At 36.4% G+C, this 23,327-nt stretch overlaps 1 protein-coding gene and 1 non-coding gene across 8 annotated transcripts in view; one reads left to right on the forward strand and one right to left on the reverse strand.

The window, feature by feature from the left end:
- The window catches only part of LOC129941348 (A-kinase anchor protein 9), a 97,188-nt gene extending 86,787 nt beyond the window's left edge, over positions 1 to 10,401 (reverse strand). For 4 of the 7 annotated variants that reach the window (XM_056049951.1, XM_056049950.1, XM_056049947.1 and 1 more), the window contains exon 1: positions 9,888 to 10,399. In XM_056049951.1, the coding sequence (XP_055905926.1) occupies positions 9,888 to 9,929 (42 nt within the window). In that variant the 5' untranslated portion in view covers positions 9,930 to 10,399. Of the gene's footprint in view, positions 1 to 8,955; positions 9,207 to 9,887 lie in introns of those variants that run through there. The other 3 variants (XM_056049948.1, XM_056049952.1, XM_056049953.1) reach the window with 3 other exon arrangements.
- Positions 10,402 to 21,101: 10,700 nt separating this feature from the next.
- Positions 21,102 to 21,173, forward strand: Trnae-cuc (transfer RNA glutamic acid (anticodon CUC)). Its single transcript has one exon. It is a non-coding gene; the product is annotated as a tRNA-Glu (tRNA).
- Positions 21,174 to 23,327: the final 2,154 nt, after the last annotated feature.

The following is a 23,327-nucleotide window of genomic DNA, read 5'->3' on the forward strand; positions in this document are numbered from 1 at the left end:
TGCATCAAAATAAGTTATCTAATAAACAATTACCACGGTACAATCTTTTAACCTTTAATTGTAATGCCTTCAATAAAAATAAATAAATTGGGTGGCACAACAGTCCGTTGAGAACTAGGGCCTAGTGACTTACAACTCTCAACCATTCCTGTGTGCGAGTAATGTTGTCAGGAATAGAGGGGACCTACAGTTTATATGCCGAATCCGAACGGCTAATTTGAGAAAGCACTTTTTCATGACAAGAGTTACTCTTGGAGAATTTGTCAATTCCTCGCAAGAGGCAGTACCCGTGAAACGATTTTGATGGCACAGGCAGGGATCGAACCCAAGACCTCTGGCATGACAGTCCAACGCACAAACCATCATGCCACGGGTACTAAAATGCCTTCAATAGCCTTAAAAAAAAACTCATATTTATAATGAACACATTAACTGCTACTAAGAATGCTTAGCAAAATAATTTAACAACGAATACTTTTTCCGACCCATCAGTTTGAATATACAAATAAACATCCCACGAGGGACCAAATACATCGAATTACGAATGGGTATGATCGGCTATATTCTTAGATGTTGCTCAAGCCTATGATTAGATTTGACACTTGGTATTTGAGTACAAACTGCACAGGAACTATTTCCGGTAATAATACAAAATATTGAAATCATATAACAACGACTAATGACGGTTAGCAGTACCTGTGGCATGCGTTGGACTGTCATGCAAGGGGTCTTGGGTTCATTCCCTGCCTGTGCCACCTTAATTTAAAAAAAATAACTGTCGCGGGTACTGCCTCTTGCGAGGAATTCACAAATTCTTCAAGAGTAATAATTCTTGTCATGAAAAAGTGCTTCCTCAAATTAGCCGTTCGGATTCGGCCTAAAATTGTAGGTCAATTCCAATTCTTACAACAGTACTTGCACACAGAAATGGTTGAGAGTTGTAAGTCACTAGGCCCTGGTTCACAACGGACTATTGAGTCACCCAATTAATTTATTTATTTAATGACGGTGTACCACAAGGCAGTGTCGTAGAACTAACTTTGTGTCTTTTATATACAAGGGGTATTTCAGTAGATATCAAAGATATTATGGACACTTTTGCTGAATAAAATACAATATTGGTGGCAGATAAATCCGTGAGGAGTTTGATAACATTAGTATTTGGAAGAAAAATGTTAACTTATGGAAAGAATCGCTCAATACACGAGACCGATTCTTACAAAGTTTCCTTTGAAGATTTTAATCGGTTAGAAAACAAATCTGAAAAAGAGGCAATAACTTTATTTTTGCATTTTTGCTAGGATTTGTTTGATTTTAAAAAAGCTGTAAATTATTTTCTTTTTTGTTTATTTGTTGAAATAATAATATACATAGGACAAACAGATATACAACGTACGTTCAAGATTAATTTATTTTGATTCTAGAGAACTTGGAACTTCAAGAAAGGTTTTCTGGCTATAATTTATAAAGCCTATATTCGTCCAAAACTTGAGTACAATTCCCATATTTGGGCAGGTGCTCCTATAACCCACTTGAGTCTCTTGGACAGAATTCAAAAGAGAGCTCTAAAAATGATAGGTGACCATCGTCTAACTGAAACTTTTGCATCTCTCGAGCACCGTTGTAAGGTTTTATGCCTCTCATTATTCTATCGCTACTTCCATAAGCAATACTCTAATGAAATAGCCAGTTGCATTCCTCCCCTCAAACAATTCAACCGTAATACTCGTTCTTTTAGGAATGCCTATCAGTTTACCCTTGAGCCCAATTTCGGTTGTACTGTAAAGTTCAGAGATTCTTTTTTTAGTCGCACTACACGAATGTGGAATGCTTTACCAGACTCAATATTTCCCAATCATTACAATGTGCAGGCATTCAAAACCAATGTGCATCGGTATCTCCTTTCAAATCCTATTCTCCCTTCCTAATTACTCGCACTGTGTATAATCATTATAAGGGTATTCATATCCCCTGAGTGCGCGTACAATATCAAAAAAAAAAGGTCAAAATGGTCAATTTGACAAATTGGATCAATTACAATTTCTTCTTATAGGAAGTTAAAAATATAAATACATTTATTTTGTATATAGAGACTTATTGTAACTTAACTGCTTGTTTTTGATTTTTGTGGTGAAATAAGGAAATTTTTTTTATACAATTTACAGGCACTCAAAAGGATAATTAACACTCTACACGGGTTTACGTTTAAACACAGTATGAGTTTTAGAAAAATAGGGCAGGATTCAAGAGAAGATGCACCTTGGTCTTAAAATTTTTATACGTAAATGGGAGGAAAAACAGGGTTAAGTAAACAATTTCACATTCTTGATGTGCTGTTAGAAAAAGAATATCTATAATTGACAGTACGTTTGAAAGGCTTTAAGTATTTTAGTGCAAAACCATATCGCCTAAATTAAAAATGTCATAGCGCCCAAAACAATTTCATTAACATTTTGTTGTTGTACGATTTGGACAGAATAATCGAACGTCTGGGCGTTTAAATTTTTTTGGGTGTTCTGAAATTCCGAATAAAAAGAAGCGTTCAAAAAAAGTAATAAGGCCCGTGCGAAGTGAAGCTAAATGAACATTTTTTGAAGTGCGCCTCTCATTTTTAAAGCATGTCTTTTTTTAACAGTAGTTTCAGAGTAAAAATTTAAATGTCAATCTAAAAGATCAATTGGTATGTTTAGACGACATACGCTGCTTGAAGGTATGGTCAGTTTCTAGTATCATTCTGTCTGTCTATATCAGCTGTCAAAAAATTGACTTCCAATTAAGGTAACTTTTTTAGAAAGTTGACTGGAAAGTTAGTCAAGAAAAATATCTTTGAACTTCTTGACTCAGTAATTTATTCATTGTTTGGAATAAGTTATATTTTACCACTATTTATAAAATAATAGATTTGTACATAAGCTTCTTTTAGAAGTTTTTTTTTTTTTTGAAGATAATAATGTTTGAAAACTTGGTCATGGTTTTGAAAGTATTAACACCTGCAAACCTAAGTAAAATTAACGTTCAAAAGAACACCGTTAGCAGCAAATAAATTTCCTTATGTTTTCTAAACAATGACATTTTAATAATAAAAAATGAAAATTTTGAATTTGTTTCATAGACTGTTTGTTACAAGAATTGATTTAAATCAACAACAATTAAACATGTTTTATTAAAAAAGTTATTTTTTTTTGTGAAATTTACATTTGTTTGATTCCATTGCCTTTTGAACTCTTGATGATGACTCTTTACTTTTTCTGCAGTTTTTTTTTAAATTTGGACGTCTTTCACCCGATAGAACAGACTACTCAGAAAATTAAAAAATGAAATTCGCCAAGGTCCCAGATTAGAATTTAATATCTTCGTTGTTCTTCAAGCACGTTTCAGATATTATAAATAATTGAAAATAATATTAGTCTAGTAAGTTCATCAGACCATGTATTAAATCCGGTAATTTTAGTTTGTTGGCTGCTTAGTTATGATGTTGGCCTAATTAGTAATTTAAGTTTCCGACTTCGAGCGCAAAACGCAAGATCTCCAAAAATCATAAAAACGCCGAAATTTTGAGCCTTTATCGTTCTTTGGCATTGTTTAAACTGAAAGAGATTTCTTTATATAATCATGTGCTATGATTTGAAGACATATAAATTGACTACAATTTGAGCCTTTGTTTCTACTGTAGATGTAACGGCTTTCAGAATATAGTAGTTACAAAGTTTACAAAAATACGTTCTTTTTACAAAAAATAACTAATATATGAAATATATTAAATAGACAATTTGTCATATCTCTAGATTAAAAAGATTGGATCAAAAGAAGAAATAAAAAGAGGCTGAAATGCGACCCACACTGATAACTTCCCATCCCGTCTGTCAATTTGTCTTGCTTAAAAGTTCAATTTTTACCAAACTTGCGTACTATTTTTTGTAGATTTTATTTTTTATGAACAAACGGACTGTTGGATTTTTATATAAAAATTACTAAATATTCAAAACAATATTTTCTGTTAAATAAAATATGTTTGAAGCCAATATTTTTAATTTTTGAAAAGCTATTTGAGTCGAAAGTAAATTTTTACCAAGTTTTAGTATTGTTTTTTTTAGAGTTTTATTTTATGTAAAAAAAACTGGCAATTCGATTTTTTTCAAAATTTTATCGAATGTTGAGAACATATAAGATAAAATTAAATTAAAGCCAATATTTCAAATTTTTGAAAACATATTTGAGTCGAAAACCAATTTTTACCAACTTTTATTAATTTTTTTTTATTTTTTTATTTTTGTTAAGAAAACTGTCAATTCGAATTTTTTAAAAATTTTACCAAATGTTGAAAACAATATTTCTTATAAGATAAAATTAGTTTGAAGCCAATATTTAAAAGTTTTGAAGAAATATTTGAGTCGAAAATCAATTTTTAACAACTTTTATACATTTTTTTAGGTTTTTTTTCACTTTTTTACTTTCAACATTCCGTCAAATTTTGAGAAAAATCTAATTGACAGATTTCTTACAAAAAATAAAAACTAAAAAAAACATTACTAAAAGTTGGTATAAATTTACTTTCGACTCAAAAATCTTTTCAAAAATTACAAATATTGGCTTCAAACTTATTTTATCTCACAGAAAATATTGTTCTCGACATTCAGTAATTTTTTTATGAAAAATCAACAGTCAGTTTTTTATAAAAAAAAATAAAATCTACAAAAAATAGTACGCAAGTTTGGTAAAAATTGATATTCGGTTCTCAATATCTCGTGAACAATAGAAGATATTGACTTCAAATAAGAAATAAAAACTTCTAAGAAATGCTACTAAAATTGGTAAAAAATGGTTTTGGACTAAAAATCTCGCTAACAAAAATAGATTTTGAAATTAAGCTTTTTCATTATATGCAAACTATTATTATTAATTTTTAATATTCTTAGAGTTATTAAACTTTTTTAACAAAACACGAAAGCCTACAAACCTTTTAAGCAGGACAAATCGACAGACGGGATGGGGAGTTATCAGTTAGTTTCGCATCCCAGCCTCTTTTTTAAATAAGATTTTAACCAACTGAACCTAGAAACCCACCAATTCTAAGTTTGGCAATCAACATTTCGTAATTAACCAAGTCAAAACCTGCGGCTGTACTGGCTGAGAACAGCAATGTACGCAACGTACCTTCGATTGATTTATTACTTACTTACTTACTTAAGGTGGCCAACCAACCAACATGCGTCTCTAGTTTGGCACGCCAAGTTGGTTTAGGTCTTCCCCACCTGAGGGCGCCATCTGAGTAGCAGTCTTCCTCTACTGCTCCGTCTCTCAGGATTAGATTCGAAAACCTTCCGGGCTGGATCGTTGTTGTCCATTCGCTCAACATGACCTAGCCATCTAAGCTGTTGGACTTTAATTCTGTTAACTAGGTAAGTGTCGCTGTACATCCCGTACAGTTCGTCGTTATATCTTCTCCTCCATTCTCCATCTATGGGTACGGGACCAAAAATCACCCGAAGAATTTTTCTCTCGAAGCATCCTAAGACGCTCTTATCTTTCTTTGACAGGGTCCAGGCCTCAGCGCCATCAATGAGAACCGGGATGATGAGTGTCTTATAGATGGTGATTTTACATGCTCGAGAGAGAACTTTACTTCTCAATTGCCTTCTTAGTCCAAAGAAGCAGCGATTTGCAAGAGTTATGCTTCGTTTGATTTCAGCGCTGGTGTCGTTGTCTGCATTAATAGCGGTGCCTAGGTAGACAAAGTCCTTAACTACCTCAAAGTTATAGCTGTCCATGGTGACGTTTTGTCCAAGACGTTCAGTGTCCTTTTTTTATGACAGCATGTACTTGGTCTTGCCCTCATTGACCACTAAACCCATCTTCTTCGCTTCCGTCGCAATGTTCAAAAACGCTCCACTGACATCACGCTTAGATCTTCCAATTATGTCAATGTCATCTGCGTATCCGAGTAATTGGATGGACCTTTGGAAGATTGTGTCTCTAGTGTTGACGGTTGAGTTTTGCACAATTTTTTTCAGAACCATATTGAAGAAGTCGCATGACAGTGCATCGCCTAGTCTAAAACCTTTTTTGACATTAAATGCATCGGTCTCCTTTGTCATTCTGCACAAACGGATAATTTCGACAGGGATGCCAAAACTAGACATTGCTCGGTAGAGCTCTTCCCTATGGATGTTGTCATACTCGGCTTTAAAATCGATAAAGAGATGGTGGGTATCGATGAAGCTTCTGGGTTTTTCCAAGATCTGCCGTGGTGTGAATATTTGGTCGATAGTGGACTTTCCTGGTCTGAAGCCACACTGATATGGACCTATCAGATTGTTGACGAACGGCTTCAAACGTTCACATAATACGACAGAAAGGGTCTTGTATGCAATGTTAAGGAGACTGATGCCTCTGTAGTTGGCGCAGTTAAGAGGGTCTCCTTTTTTATGTATCGGGCACACTATGGTGCGATTCCACTCATCAGGCATGCTTTCTTCCGACCATATTTTGCAGATGAGTTGGTGCATGCTCCGTACCAAGTCATCGCCTGCTGCTTTGAATAGTTCGGCAGCGATGCCGTCAGCTCCAGCAGCTTTGTTTGACTTAAGTTTAGATATAGCTATCTTCACTTCGTCAAGGTCGGGTAGGCGGAATTGTTGATTTGCGTCTCCGAGGTTGAGTGGTTCTATCTGCCTTACAGCGGAATTCGGTTCGTCATTGCCGTGTTATAATTTGGAGAAGTGGTCTTTCCATATTCTCAGCATCGACTGCGGTTCTACTACGATGTTCCCTTGATCGTCCTTCGGTTCGTTGCTGGTACCCTTTTACCTTTTGGTAAAATTTACGCACCTCATTCCTGTTGTGACATCGTTCTATCTCCTCGTCGCGATTCTCTTTTTTTCCATCTAAGAAGAGGGTGTTCCTCTTTGCTCTTCTGCTCGTAGAGCTCGCGAGCAGCTCTCTGTGCAGCGCCGTTTTGTTTGGCTGTTGTTTCAAACCAGGGGTTTCGCTGTGGTGGCCGTGAGAAACCTAGCAATTCAGAGGCGGCATCTCTGATGGCTGCAAGGCAATGTTGTTACTGGTTTTCAATGCTTAATGCAGGCAGAATAGGACTCCTTAAGAGGTTATTAGAGACTCGATCGGAAAAGGACATGGCAGTCTCTTGCGATTGTAGCCGTCTATCATCGAATTTTCTCACAGTACCTTGTCTACAACGTGGTAGTGGTCCGAGTCAATGTTGGCCTCTCGGAATGTTCGGATATCCTGTTTCCTGGAGATCTCAATCTGGTTGACGGTTGATTGATCACGAGATTTCCATGTCCCCTTGTGGATATTAAGATGCGTGAACTGCGTACTAGCTACCAGAACGTCTCGCCCCTCAGCGAAATCGATCAGCCTGATTCCGTTGTCGGAGGTGGTGTCGTGCAGGCTGTATCTCCCGATTATGCCACCAAAGATGTCTTCTCCTCCTGGCTTGGCATTAAAATCTCCTAAGACAATTTAAATGTCATAGCCAGGGCACTGCTCAAAGGTCTTGTCCAAGAGCTCGAAGAATATGTCTTTGGTTCTTTTTAAAAACCTGAAACTTTGCTATTTTTCTTGGAAACAAATTTTATGAAAATAATTTAAAGCATTACTCAAGTTACACAAAATTTAAATGTTTTTGACAACAAAGCACTTTTTGGTGAATGTCGTTAAATTACTAACAAATCTTTACTTGCTCAACTTAACTGCATAAGCTTTATGGCTCATATGACACCCCCTTGCATCGTATATTGGTCAAAATTTGATGAATTTGTTCTAAGTTTTAGGAATAGGGCTGAATGTCAGATTCATATTATGTTCTTGGTCCAGCCAGTTGAAAAATATTAATTGAATTACAGTTTTTAAAAGTAACAACTTTAAAAACTTCTCGAGTATAGACTTAAAATCTGAACATTTAAAAAATTGAGAATCTAATTTTTTTCACATTTGATCAGAAAATGCATTTTTCGTTAAACTACGGAAAAGTCATTTTTATAAATTACATATGAAAAAAATATTTACACTTATGTAAGTCCTTTCCACGAGGATTCAAATAAAAAAAATAAAAGAATCGTTTTATGATATAAATCCAAATTTAATTCAGTAGCTTTCGGTGGTGCATCGAAATCCTCGTGATACAAAATATAAGTCAACTTTGCACTTTCTTTATGGTGTAATGTATGTATTTTGTTTTTTGATCAAAACTCCCAAATGTGCCAAACAAGTTCGAAAAAAAAATACTGATTTCAAAAGTAGCAATAAGGATATGTACGAGTATTGAATGTAAAGTGTCTTGTCAAAGGTGCGATTCAAGGACTCTCAACCCGTACCAAACACCACCCTCTCAAAACAAATTACCAATCCAAAAGAAACTTAACTACATCCCATATATGTAGGTAGCTAAGCTCGTAAGCTATAAGCACCTTTTTCTATTCATAGGACAGAAAAATAGTAAAAGAAAGACAACACTCCACGCGAGTTACGTTTATGACCTGATTTATGTCAAAATAAATAAGAATCGCATGCAAAAATAGTAAAGTAGTAGAATTCGAAAAAAAAAATAAAGAAAAACAACACAAAATCCTTGTTTTCCCCTCACGTTCAAAGGACACGCATGACCTTCAGTCCTTTACGCTGCTGCTGCTCAACAAAAATATGATTATTATTGTCATTTGCTATCATTTACAAGAAGTTGTAGGTTTAGGTTTCTTTTTGTTTTTTTTTTTGTTTGTGGTTTTGGGTGCGTTTTGGATATAAAAAGAGGACATGATTTTCGAAATATGTACGTTTATTGATCACACACTTTGTTTTAATTAAAGAGCATTTTATCACGACCTTTTCTTTATTTATGCTTCAGACAAAACAATTTTGTATCGAAAAGACGTTAAGTAACAACATTTTAAATTTTTTGTTAATAAATCAATAAAATTATGAAAATAAATTTATTCTTACATGAAATTCTCTCATTTTGTTTTTTTTTAAAACTTTTTTTTTTAATAAAAAGTTTTCCAAAAGAAAACACAAATTTTATTTTGTATTCCTTTAAAAGTTCACCGAACAAAAATATAAATAAACACACCACACGACCATATTGCACCAAGAAAACAAAAAAACAGCGAACAAAAAGATGACTATCAAGACGACTTTTCTTTAAGGAAAATACTTTGGGAAACGTAGTACTTCGAATATCCGTATCATACACCACAAACGATTGACTCGAAATGAAAACTCATGTCTAGCGAACGAGCGAGCGATGTCGTGTCGTGGTGTCTTCTTCAATATTCAATTCAATTCGGTTTAGTTTAGTTTGGCTTGGCTGCTCCTCGCTTCAGTGGATATACCTTTCTTCTTTCCCATCCCACTCCACACTCCACCTCATTCGACTATAATCATTCTACTTTGAATTTGTTATTAATATATTATTCGCAACGAAGAAGAAGAAGAACAGACTCAAAAAAGATACAAACAGCAACAAAAAAAACTATATTATGCCTTGCACAACTTTAGTTTATTATCATATACAATGAATACGTTCCACATACGATCCACACACAATATCTTTACCTCTATATTTTAGCCAATGCATATGGATAGGTGGTAATGTAGACGAAATTAATAATAGTAAATTATGTTATGATTTGCAAAACTCTAGTTTATCATCATATACAATGAATACGTTCCACATACAATCCACAAGCAATATCTCTATGTACATTCGAGCTATAGCATTGGAATCGGTGCCAATCTAGAGGTGAAGACCCCTATGAGCTAATAATGGCGGTGCAATATGGAAGTTTAAACAAATACCGTTATAATTTTTGTGTGATTTATGAGTTATTTTTGAAAATTCGAAAAAAAAAAATCATATTTGAAGAAAAACATACCCAGCCGTAGAGATTGTTCGTTGTGGCACTAAGCAAATCCATTTGCACAAAAATAGTTCATCACGGTCGGCGGCAGCAGCACGAGCGGTACAAGACACAAAAAGAACAACAACAACAATAAGAAAAACACAATAGGGGGAGGGATGATATAGGTATATTCTATTCTCAGGGAAATATGCGGGCGTCTTGATATCGTTTGTAATCACTTTCACTGACTTGTGAGTTTATTTACACAAAAAAAAAAATAAATCAATTATTTTCAAGTGAAAAACTATTCTAATATTTTTTCAAATAAACAAACAACAAAAAACGAGATTATGAACATTGCCAGAGGCTAAAAGTCGCCAGGAGATGTAACGTAAAAATGCATACGAGTACGCGGCGTACTTAAGATTTCGATACACGCGGGATATTTTTAGAACTTATGGTTTGGCTGATGGTCTATGGGTTCTTCTAGGAAAATGATTTTGATGGAAAATTATAATATTTTTGATTTTTCTTCTTCCGCAAGAACAACGAATGAATATGGATGGATCTTCCCTAGAAGTCTATGATACAGAGACTGAATGCCTAAATGGACTTTGAGAACTTTTGGAGACACAGATACACTTGGATGCGACGAGACGCTTACGCTGACGATGATGATGATGATGGTGGTAGAGCAATGACATGATGACGGCGGTGGTGCGGTGATGCGGTGGCGTCAGCGGCCGGCCGGTGATGGTTTATATGGTTTTTAAGATGCATTCAGCAAGAGATATTTATCTCTATCTCATCTATTTTTTTGAGAGAATCAATTGCAGTATTTATTTTTGAACAAAATAAACGACTACAGCACTCGACATATGATATTGTAAGAGGATAAAACGTTTTGTTTTTGGAATAAGGGAAGTAATCTTGCAACAAGTAAAGCAGAGAGAGAGCAAGAGAGTAAAACCTGCAGTCGGCTAAATGAGGAATGGGGGTGATGGGCTGGGTTGGGCTTTGCTGACTGTCAAGAGTTGAAGAGGTCTCTTCGTCGTTGTCGTCTTCGGAGAACTTCGAAAAGATGCAATGGTTTTGTTTTTTTTTTTGTTCTTCTGGAGTGGCAACTAATTGAGGTTGATTAGTGTGGCAAATAGCTTCGTTTTAATTTAAAACACTTGAAATGAAAATGAACATTTTTCTTCATGGCTATATGAATTCTAGAAGTGATTGAAAAGTAGGTTATAAGCGAGTATTGAATTAAGGGATTTTGCAGATGTCAGACAAATTAAGTAATCTAGATTATTGCATGTCATGTTACAAGTTGTTTTTTGAGGGAGAAAAATTGATTAGTTAAAGACTGGAAGGTATTCAGAAGTGAAGCTCATTTTGGAATAAAGCTAAGGTTAAAAAGTAAGCATTAAAATATTCTTATTATCGGTTGGGTTTTTAAAGAGGCATAGAAATTCCGCAAAGGATAACTTTCAAACATCTTGTCAAACTAGTAAAGTATGTTTAATTACTTTTTCTTGAGCTTGGACAGATAATCATGCAAAGAACTACCACCAAAACAACGTTTACAAGTCGTCAAAATGTATATCCCAAATCTCCGAACTATTCGTCAAACTATGGGCGAACTTCAATCATCCAATCAATTTTATCGACGAGGCTTATTTCTTGCTTAACGAATATTTAAATGAGCATCAGTCGTTTTTGGAGCGAGAGCAATCCTCATGAGACTGTTTCGTGCGAGTCGTCATTACCCTTATCGTCTTTAAATTCGAAAATGTTGCCAACAACGCTCTGTCAAATTAACCTGTTCAATTCATCTAGTAAATCCCCCTCCTCCAACTCAAATAATTTAAACGTAAATATTTGCACTTCCAGGAATACACATCAATTCAAGCTCAATTTTTGACGTACTATAAAGTATAGAGATTCTTTTTAAGACCGCACATCAAGAACGTGGAATGCTTTATCGAACTCTTTTTTCCCTTCGTTTGGTTTTTAACGTCCGCAATATGGTGAAATTTTAAATATGTTAGGGTAAAAATAACACCTGAACTAATGAACCGATTTTCATTCAATTTACTAAGCTGATAAAGACTCCTAACAAGCCTACTTTAATCCAAAGTTGATCAAAATACTGGAAATATTCTTTATAAAAATGAAGACAATATAAATTGTAATAACTCCCATTCAAAAGCTTTTACCAAGCCTAATTTTTAATGTGTGACCATACGGAACAAATAGAGGGGTTTAAAAGATGTCGGTTCTAAATTTGTAAATTGAAGCCATATCAAAAAAATTTCTTTCATTCGCTCAGAAAACCTAACACCTCGCGATTGAGCGACAATGAATATGTGATTATTAAACGAGAGGTAGTTTGTAATGCATATACCGAGTATGATATTTAAGTTTTGTTAACACAAGTGCCACTAATAGATAGTGACAAGGAGGGTATATCTCGCTTCAACTCCCAATCATTTCCACATGACGTATTCGTTTTGACAGAAACTTGGCTTAATTCAAGCTTTTCCGACATAGAACTTTTCAGCCAAGAGTTCGAAGTTTACAGAAATGATCGTCATGTTGGTAATGCAAAGGATTTAGGTGGAGGTGTTCTCATAGCGGTAAAAAATACATATTTCTCTTCTTCTGTATATTTTCCATTTGAATTATCAATTGAACTGGTATGTGTAAAGATAATGGCACAGACCAAGACTATTTTCATTTTAAACGTTTATATTCCTCCAAAAAGTTTAGAGTCTGTTTATAGCGAACTCCCCTTAGCATAAGACTTTGGTATCAGTTTATACTACGCTGACATCAATATTTTGCTTCTAGGTGATTTTAATTTACCACACATTGACTGGATTCCATCGGAAGACGAATCTTGAATTGAAGCCTCTCTCTCTTCTTCACAATTGGAACTATCTTTTCTCGATAAAATCCTTCTTACTGACTTACAGCAACCAAGCTGTATTAAAAATTCAAAAAATCGAATTCTCGATTTAGTATTTTCTTCTGACGCTATTAGTACTCTTGTTCTAGAATCTAGATCAGGAATTACTAATATTGATAAATATCACCCCCTTGGACATTTTTCTTGACGTAACTAATCATCTTACTGAACACAGTAATTCCTTTAATTGCTTATATAATTTTGACTTCGGAAGAGCTAATTTTCAGTTGTTGTCTGAAGATTAAACTATTTCTGGAATTGCTGATACTTAAGAATTTTCTAATATTGACGAAGCAGTTTCAATTTTTTATAAGATCCTTAATAATTGTTGAGAAAAAAATCTACTTTTTAAGAAATCACGAAAGAATTGCGTTTACTTCGAAACAAAAGAAATAGGGCATGGAAAACTTATCTCAAAACTCTGTCTCCAATCAACTACTCTGTTTATGTTGAATTCTTTAATGAATTTAAGTCTCTTTCTAATTTTGTATACGCTTGTTACTGATATGGTAAGAGAATTCTAAAAAATTTTGGAAACTTGTAAGCTTAAAGAAAAAATCAGATGGCTTTCCAGTTAACTTCACTTACAAGAACCTTGCGTTAAAACTGTTGGTATCTGTAACGCTTTCGCAACAAATTTCCGTTAATCATTTGTTAATAGCCCTGAAGAAGTTGATGAAGTATATTTTCATAATCTTCACTCCTTTTCGCAAACTAGCTGTAGTCACATCCCTGTGCTACAGAGTACGGCCCTTTATCTTTTATCTGCTTTAAATAATGACTGCTCAGCCGGTCCCGATGGTATTCTCCCGATAGTACTAAAAAAGTATAGTAGTGCTTTTCAATAAAGGTAACAAGGCGGATATAACAGGCCCATTGCATTTCTTGCATTCCTAAATTGTTTGAACAAGTTGTTTCTGAAAGTGTCGCATTTTTAGTAAAAATCTCATTTGCGAACAGCAACATGGTTTTGTGAAAAGAAGATCAACCGTTACTTATCTCCTCACATTCTCAAACATATGTTTTAACGCTTTAGAACAAGGTTATGAAGTTGACTGTGTATACACAGACTTCTCTAAAGCTTTTGACCAACTAAGCCACGGAATTATTTGATTTAAACTCAAAGCTCTTAATTTTCCACATTTTTTTCTCAGATTAGATCAAATCATACCTTGAAAACAGATCCTATGAGGTTTAGAAATTGTCTTTCAGAACCTTTTGTTGCTCAATCTGGTGTTCCCCAGAGGAGCTATCTTGGCCCTTTTCTGTTCATCCTGTCTATTAATGACGTATCGTTATGTCTACGTTCAAGTGAAGTTCTCATTTTTGCTGATGACATGAAAATGTTTAAGATTATAAAGTCCACCCATGATCGTATCCTTTTAATAGCCGACATTGATAGTTTCACTTTTTGGTGTGGAAAAAATAGCCTTGACCTTGATGAGCGTCTGATCGTGGTTTGAAGCTTGCTATAAGCTAACTGCTTTCTGAAATTTGTAAGTGTAAAAAAAGACAGCATTGCCTTTTTGAACCATTAAATTTCACGCGGTTTTTTATTCCTTATTGCAGGTCGGAATTCAATAAGCCAATCATATTAAGTTTTCAGTTCCACATTATTAAAGGAAGGATTTGAGTTTAAGGACGAATTTCAAAAGCAGAATACAAAATTTTTTGGTTTTTGTTTTTAGATTCTATATTTCTTATAGAGGCTTCATCTCATTTATGAGATAACATTCTATATAAAATCCACTGTAGTCCAAAGATGTTTTGGAGCTGCGACCAATTTTTCGACATCAATGCCCTCTAATGTATTATAGTCAAATAATTGAGTATGCTGACCCATCACACAGTTTTACCAGGTTTAGCTGTTTTACAAATACATTTTGTTTTACAATGCATTTAGGCATTATCACGCTTTTTACAGGAGCCAACATAAGATAAGACATAAGATACATATGTGACTATGAATTCTATTGTTCTTAACATTTTGATATTCCCTCTTTTTTGTATTGAAAACCTCCCTGTTTTTATTTTTTATAGTAGAGTTTTCTAATATGAAGTTTCATTTTAATATTCCAAAAACAAAACCTCATTTGTTAAATAGATTTTTATTTAATTGCAAAAAGGACGATTTACCATTAAAAATAAATAAAAGAAATCATTTATCATTTTCATGCAAAACTACACAAGACTGCAAAATGTTTAGGTTTTCTCAAGTAAGTTTTAACCTTAAAACCTTTTATTGGAAAACCCTTTATATCACATTAGTAACTATTTTTTTGAAATTTGAAGTGTGTGCTTTAAATTCTATTTCCCCAATGGTTCACTTTTTTCCTTATCCAATGGGTCGCGTTTGCTGAAACGAAACTTAAATATTTATGTTCAACATTAATACTTTTGTTAAACTTTTTTCTCCACGTAAACTATCACATAAGAGCTCACATTTTACTTAAGCAAATGGCTTTAGGACCCATAATGTCAATTGGAGGTACTCTTTCTATAGCCGTACTAGACGAGTGTAGTGCAATGTGCATCTATATCGATATGCTTTGAGATCCTGTCTGACTTTTATAATTGCTAGCACTTTCTTTAAAATTGAAAAGGTTTTTTCTATGCCACCCTGTCCCTATCGGACACAGTTCTATAGAACCAAAGGCGTTAAATTCTGTCCAGTGCGAGGACTTCTCGGATGTGAAGGAGCCGCCTATTAACAGATTAGCAAAACCGCTTCTCTATCCTGGATCAGCCCTCGATAGTCTAAAAAAAAAATCGCATTGGGCGAGTACAGCTGCTTAAACTGGCATTTTCATAGCATTCATTACATTACTCTTGCAACATGTCCCCAATCAAGCTTTAGCAAAAAATTACCTATTCTGCTTATGTTGGTTTTGTTTTACAGAACCTCGAATACGTTGTCTCTCAAAAATACGAATCTTTTCCATTTAGATAGGGCAACGTTAAACCACACCGGCCACCCATAGGCAATCATCGACCGGATGAGGCAATCATCGGCCGCTAAAAAAAATGTTTTTTTTAGGACGAAAGCTCCCATTGCTCTGGCCAGAGCAGCACTCATATTATGTCTGTCGAAATACAAATATTGATCTAACCTGATACCAAGGTACTTTACTACACTTTTATTCACCAGTGGTTGTCGATTTCGTCCCACGATTTTTCCGTTTTTTTTTTCTAGTATCTCTTGAGGCTCCATACAACGAAGTTCTGAACAAAATAATTTAGCATTTCTCAAAATTAATTTTTAACTTCGAAGTCTTGTCGAAGTTGGGCTGCAAAAGTGTCCTGATAACTTCGATTTTTGGGGGCCGGGGCCGTTCTGTAAGCAATTTGGTCGTCCGCATGGGTAATGGCCTGAGTTAGGCTGCTTTTCGAATTGCTGGTATAAATGCTGAACAAGATCGTCAAGTTAATCGCTCCCTGCTAAAGACCATTTTAATATTAAAGATTTTGTAGAAGTTACATTGCCAGTTTTGACAATAAACCGGCATAACATGTTGTTGTTCTCGTTTAGCAGATGACCAATTTGCTAGGTCTTACCTCCAGTCTAGTGTCCAGCATTCTGAAGTTGAAATGCACAAACAACTCCTTTTCTCGGAATTTCTATTTTGGAAAATAACATCTTCAGGCTTAAAAATTGGATTAAGTGATATTGATGATGGGATTTTACTTGGGAATATTGTTGTAATGTTGAACAGTTTATTATACTCTTTAATATACTCTCCGAGCGATGAACATACCACTTGGAGGATTTCGCTGAATGCAAAATGACCTGTCTCCAACAGTTTTGTCTCCAAGTTAAAAGTTCTTTTATTTTGCTTCACTCCGTGCAAGAGATTCTAATAATTTGAAATCGTTAATAAGCAATTCATTATAGATATCAAGACTAGTTTGTTCACATTTTATAAGCTATTCTGATGTTGCCTCTTGAATGGTTGGCAATGCAACTTCTGCTCATTCGGAAATGAGATCGAAATTCTTTCAAACTATATCTAGGTATTATCACTTCATAATAGTCCTCGTTTGATGTTCAAATGGTAGACATGTGCATTCAAGAGGACACAAGCGTCCACAGGTTTTTCTCAAAACCCCCCTCTGTCTATCAACTCCTACTCTCACCTCGCCGCGGTGAACATCGGGTGCCTAGTACCTCAACTGGAGATTGGGTTCCAACCCCAGTGGAAAGTTGTTGGGGGCAGCAAACGAGAGAGGGGGGAAGAGGTGTTTCCACTAAGGCACCTTTCCTTATCCAGGCGGCAGCGGACGAATTCTCGAGATAGAATCAACGGTGGCGTCTACAGTTCCAGTAAGGTCGAACTACTTAGTGAACACCTTATAGGGCTTCTTTTTTTTTTTTTTTTTTTTTTTTTTTTTTTTTTTGATTTATTTATTAGTTTAAAAACTCTTAACAATAACATTTTTTACTTAAATCATACTTAATTTTAAGCAATATTATACAGTATTAGCGGTTCAACCGGCTCCCCTTCCTTGGAGTTATACTAAGGATCTGGCCCTCCAGGTTAGGGGTTGTGCCGTCGGGGTGACTTCCTGGCCACGTAAAAACATCATAGTTTCGAAGCAACAACAAGCCTCGGATACGGACGGATTCACTGTTGACAACCCACGCAAACGAAATAAGGACAACGAACTTCGGATATTTACGTGGAATGTTAGGTCCCTTAACAGACCACGTGCAGCCGAACAATTAGCGGAAGCCCTAAACTGCTGCAAGGCAGATATTACAGCCATCCAAGAAGTGCGATGGGATGGACCGGGCAAACGCAAACTAAAAGACTGCGATATCTACTACGGCGACTGCTACCGAGAACAAAGACAGCGTCTTTTTGGGTGTGGATTTGTTGTTGGAACTAGGCTCAGGCAAAAAGTCTTGAGTTTCAACAGTGTGAGCGAGCGCATCACGACAATCCGCATCAAGGCTAAATTCGCCAACAGAAGCCTAATATGCGCGCATGCCCCAACAGAGGAGAAAGATGAAGACACCAAAGATATGTTCTTCGAGCTCTTGGACAAGACATATGAGCAGTGCCCTGGCTATGACATTAAAATTGTCTTAGGAGATTTTAATGCCAAGCTAGGAAGAGAAGACATCTTTGGTGGCATAATCGGGAGATACAGCCTGCACGACACTACCTCCGACAACGGATTCAGGCTGGTCGATTTCGCTGCGGGGCGAGACGTTCTGGTAGCTAGTACGCAGTTCACGCATCTTAATATCCACAAGGGGACATGGAAATCTCCTGATCAATCAACCGTCAACCAGATTGACCACATTGCGATCGACGCACGACACTTCTCCAGTATCCAGGATATCCGAACATTCCGAGAGGCCAACATTGACTCGGACCACTACCTCGTTGTAGCCAAGGTACGGCTACGGATATCCCGATCCAAGCCAAAACAAGGAAGTACTGTGAGAAGATTCGACGTTAGACGGCTACAATCGCAAGAGACTGCCATGTCCTTTTCCGATCGAGTCTCTAATAACCTCCTAAGGAGTCCTATGCTTCCTGCATTAAGCATTGAAAACCAGTGGCAACATTGCCTTGCAGCCATCAGAGATGCCGCCTCTGAAGTGCTAGGTTTCGCACGGCCACCACAGCGAAACCCCTGGTTTGACGACGAATGCCGGCAAGCTCACGCAGCGAAACAAGAGGCATACAAAACGGCGCTGCACAAAAGGACGAGAGCTGCTCGCGAGCTCTACGAGCAGAAGAGGAAAGAGGAACACCGGCTTCTTAGACGGAAAAAAAGAGAGCATGAGAAGCGCGCGATCGAGGAGATAGAGGGATGTCACAACAGGAATGAGGTTCGTAAATTTTACCAAAAGGTAAAAAAAACCTCCCAAGGGTACCAGCCACGAACCGAAGCCTGTAAAGACGATCAAGGGAACATCGTAGTAGAACCACAGTCGATGCTGAGAATATGGAAAGATCACTTCTCCAAATTATATAACGGCGATGACGAACCGAATTCCGCTGTAAGGGAGATAGAACCACTCAACCTCGGCGACGCAGATCAACAATTCCGCCTACCCGACCTTGACGAAGTGAAGATAGCTATATCTAAACTTAAGTCAAACAAAGCTGCTGGAGCTGACGGCATCACCGCCGAACTATTTAAAGCAGCAGGCGATGACTTGGTAGGGAGCATGCATCAACTCATCTGCAAAATTTGGTCGGAAGAAAGCATGCCCGATGAGTGGAATCTTAGCATAGTGTGCCCGATACATAAGAAAGGAGACGCTCTAAACTGCGCCAACTACAGAGGCATCAGTCTCCTTAACATTGCGTATAAGATCCTCTCTGCCGTATTATGTGAACGTCTGAAGACATTCGTCAACAACCTGATTGGTCCTTATCAGTGTGGCTTCAGACCAGGAAAGTCCACTATCGACCAAATATTCACACTACGGCAGATCTTGGAGAAAACCCAGGAGCTTCAAATCGATACCCACCATCTCTTTATCGATTTTAAAGCCGCGTATGACAGCATCTATAGGGAAGAGCTCTACCGAACAATGTCTAGTTTTGGCATCCCTGTCAAACTTATCCGCTTGTGCAGAATGACGATGGAGAATGCACGCTGCTCTATCAAGGTCGGAAAAGATCTTACCGTTGCATTTGATGTCAAAAAAGGTTTTAGACAAGGCGATGCACTGTCATGCGACTTCTTCAACATCGTTCTGGAAAGAATTGTGCAAAACTCAACCGTCAACACTAGAGGCACAATCTTCCAAAGGTCCATCCAATTACTCGGATACGCAAATGATATTGACACAATTGGAAGATCAAAGCGTGATGTCAGTGGAGCGTTTTTGAGCATTGCGACGGAAGCGAAGAAGATGGCTTTAGTGGTCAATGAGGGCAAGACCAAGTATATGCTGTCATCAAAAAAGGACACTGAACGACGACGTCTTGGACAAAACGTCACCATGGACAGCTATAACTTTGAGGTAGTTAAGGACTTTGTCTACCTAGGCACCGCTATTAATGCAGACAACGACACCAGCGCTGAAATCAAACGAAGCATAACTCTTGCAAATCGCTGCTTCTTTGGACTTAGAAGGCAATTGAGAAGTAAAGTCCTCTCTTGAGCATGTAAAATCACCATCTATAAGACACTCATCATCCCGGTTCTCATTTATGGCGCTGAGGCCTGGACCCTGTCAAAGAAAGATGAGAGCGTCTTAGGATACTTCGAGAGAAAAATTCTTCGGTTGATTTTTGGTCCCGTACGCATAGATGGAGAATGGAGGAGAAGATATAACGACGAACTGTACGGGCTGTACAGCGACACTGACCTAGTTAGCAGAATCAAAGTCCAACGGCTTAGATGGCTAGGTCATGTAGAGCGGATGGACATCAACGCTCCAGCCCGGAAGGTCTTCGAATCCAATCCCGAGGGACGGCGCAGTAGAGGAAGACCGCGACTCAGGTGGCGCACCCAGGTGGGAGAGGACCTCAACCAACTTGGCGTGCGAAACTGGAGGCAGCTAGCTAGGGACCGAGCTGGCTGGAGACGCTTGTTGGTTGAGGCCCAGGTCCGCCCCGGACTGTAGCGCCACCTTAAGTAAGTAAGTAAGTAATAGTCCTCGTTTCTGTTAGGATAATTTTCTGTTAAACTTAAATCGTTGAACACCGGAGATTTAGCAAGTATATTATTAATCGTGTAGAATTCCATTTAAGCTAAGAGGAATTTCAACATACATAGATTACAGATTAAGGTTATCTCTTATTTACTAAATTGTTACGCACCTATCAATTCATCATCCTCCGACGAATCAGTTGAATTATCCATTAAATGTTTTATCTTACAATAATTTTGACTTCGAAGCTTTAATGTTTCTCTGCTTTTTGTGAACAGCTAAAAGTTGTTTTTATTTTTGACAGTTATCTCAATACAGCTATCCAACTCGTTCAACAATGTATCTAAAAATCCACCTATACAACAAGATATTGGACGCAGCCATTGGTTTACTTATGCCAAGTCTGGTCAGCTTTATTCACAGGCCCTCTAACCATAGGGTATCGAATGTATCCTCCAAGATAACCAGACAAGATTTGTTCCACTGGATATCAGAAACAAGCTTAGACGCAGCATGAAACGTGCCAAAGCCATTGAAAAAGTTAATAAACCCTTTAAGTATACGTACACGCACAATATACAAACAAAATACTGTAACAATACCCCTATGAAAAAGGTGGGCAATTGGTATTTTAAATGAGCACAATGGACACAGAATTATCACCTCCCATATTGTCTAGTGGTTAGGATACCCGGCTCTCACCCGGGAGGCCCGGGTTCGATTCCCGGTATGGGAAATACGTTTTTTTATTTTATTTATGAATTGGTGAAATAAATAGATAATATAATAAAAAAAAATCAGTTCTAATCAAATAAAATATCTAATCAAAATGTAAGATAAAATAGAAATATTATAACATGATAAGCAACGTTTTATAAAAAAAACATTGATTTTTAGCCATAAACCAATGCTTTTATTAAGAAATTTATAAATGACGTTTATTAACGTCTATAACAAGCCCTTGAACTGTGACCCAAAATATTTTTAGGATGCTAACTTTCTTTAAAAAAGGTTCCAGCTTATACACACCTACGATTTATTTAACAAACTAGAACCTCCACTGGACCTACATATAAGGTACCTACTTACATAACAAAGCAAAGTTTATAGCTACCCAATCTCGATATCATCTTTTAATTGAGTGTTCCTTAAAACTAAAATTGTCTAACTTATGAAACTTTGAACGTGATATGTTTTTTTATGTCTCCAAAACAAAAACAAACCACAAGAAAAAATAAAACTTGTTATCAAAAATTTAAATGACATCACTTCTAAATAAATTGCTATTCATTGAAAACAAAGCTCGCCGCCGCCGCAGCCGTTCGTCGTCGTCGACAAGATGTCTCTCTGCCCCCACGTTGAATATGATTAACCGTCACACTTTTGGCTCCCGAAATCCAGAGAAATATTTCAAAGAAAGTGTAAAGAAAATGCTCCTAAATCAATCAGAACCATTTTTTAGCCTCCTAGCTTTTTCCCCACTCATCATTTTCACACCCGAAAGAATGGTTTTAAAGTTTCCTTCCCATCCGAGACGCAATTATTAATTTATTTTTAAACAACACGAAATCTTGTCTCATTTCATTTTTGTTTTGTTTTTTTTTCTAACTGGAAAATCGATTGAAAAGCTTTTAAAATTCGTCAGATTGTGATTTTATGTTTTCCTCATTGTCTTCGGCGCGGTGTGTGGATATTTTGTTTACAAACAACACAAAATCGCACGGAAGTAGAGTAAAGAGTTTATGTGGATGTTGTTGTGGCGCTTTGCGAATTCTCTTTGGCTTCGGCCCATTTGGCCTAATTTGCGCTGCGAATAAGTTTACAAGTTTAGGAAGAAAACCCCCTCAAAATCGCATGAAAAGTAACCATTAAAGATAAACAAGGAAACAACACTTCAAACTTACCACCGACGACGACGACGGCCAAGCTATTCATTCTTCCATGACCGTAACGTAAACTGGCTAACTATCGAGGAAAGAAGGAGGAAGACGTGAAGCAAACTAAGACAAAGTGGAACCCCATTTATAACCTTCCTATCGTGCGTCTTCCTTAATCAATTTAAAAAAATTAAAAACAAATATCTACCGAGAAATCGATGAGACTCCACGTGCCTTCCTACTAGACCAGAGCAGCAGCGGCATAACGCTAATCATAGGGTCTAGGCTAGGGGGTATAAGCAAACACTCTCATACAATTCTATAAACTCATTAATCTATTGCCACCTAGCAAAATAAACAAAGTCCAAATGGAATTCCATGTTTTTTTTCTTTCTCATAGTTTACGCATATTGTTCCTCTATTTCACTATTTGTTATGAAAAATTGTTAATTTTATGCTTTTATTTGATTGACTTACATTTTATTCAGTGTGATTTTTCTTCTTGGTTACACAATGCACTTAAAATATAAAAATTATAAAACACAAATGACATAGAAATGCACCCAACTGAGTTTAGCTTCTTCTTGATTATTTTACAAACAAAATTTTATTTGAACAAAATTTAGGTGAAATTGTGAAGAATTGAAGGTTTCTTTTATTGGTTTTTATTGAAGAATATATCGTAGTTTATTTATTTACACAAAAAAACATAAATTTATCAATAATTTGCAACAAAAACACGAAAATTTGTCGGTGGAAAATAATTCATTGATTTTTAGATCCGATTCGAATTTAGAGGCGCGAGGAGTTGAGTGCTTTTTGTTTCTTAGTTGAGTAGAAAAGTGACAGAAATAAGATGAGTACATCGCAGAGCAACGCATGGATGGCAACAGCTGGGTGAACGGATAGGTTGTGTTCAAAAAGTAGAGAAGATTGGGGTATGTTTGGTATGAAAGAGTTTATATTCATAAAACTTACATTTCAAATTTCAATGAAATAGTATTACAGAATAA

The sequence above is a fragment of the Eupeodes corollae genome, chromosome 1, assembly GCF_945859685.1.
Source record: "Eupeodes corollae chromosome 1, idEupCoro1.1, whole genome shotgun sequence".
Lineage (NCBI taxonomy): Eukaryota > Metazoa > Arthropoda > Insecta > Diptera > Syrphidae > Eupeodes > Eupeodes corollae.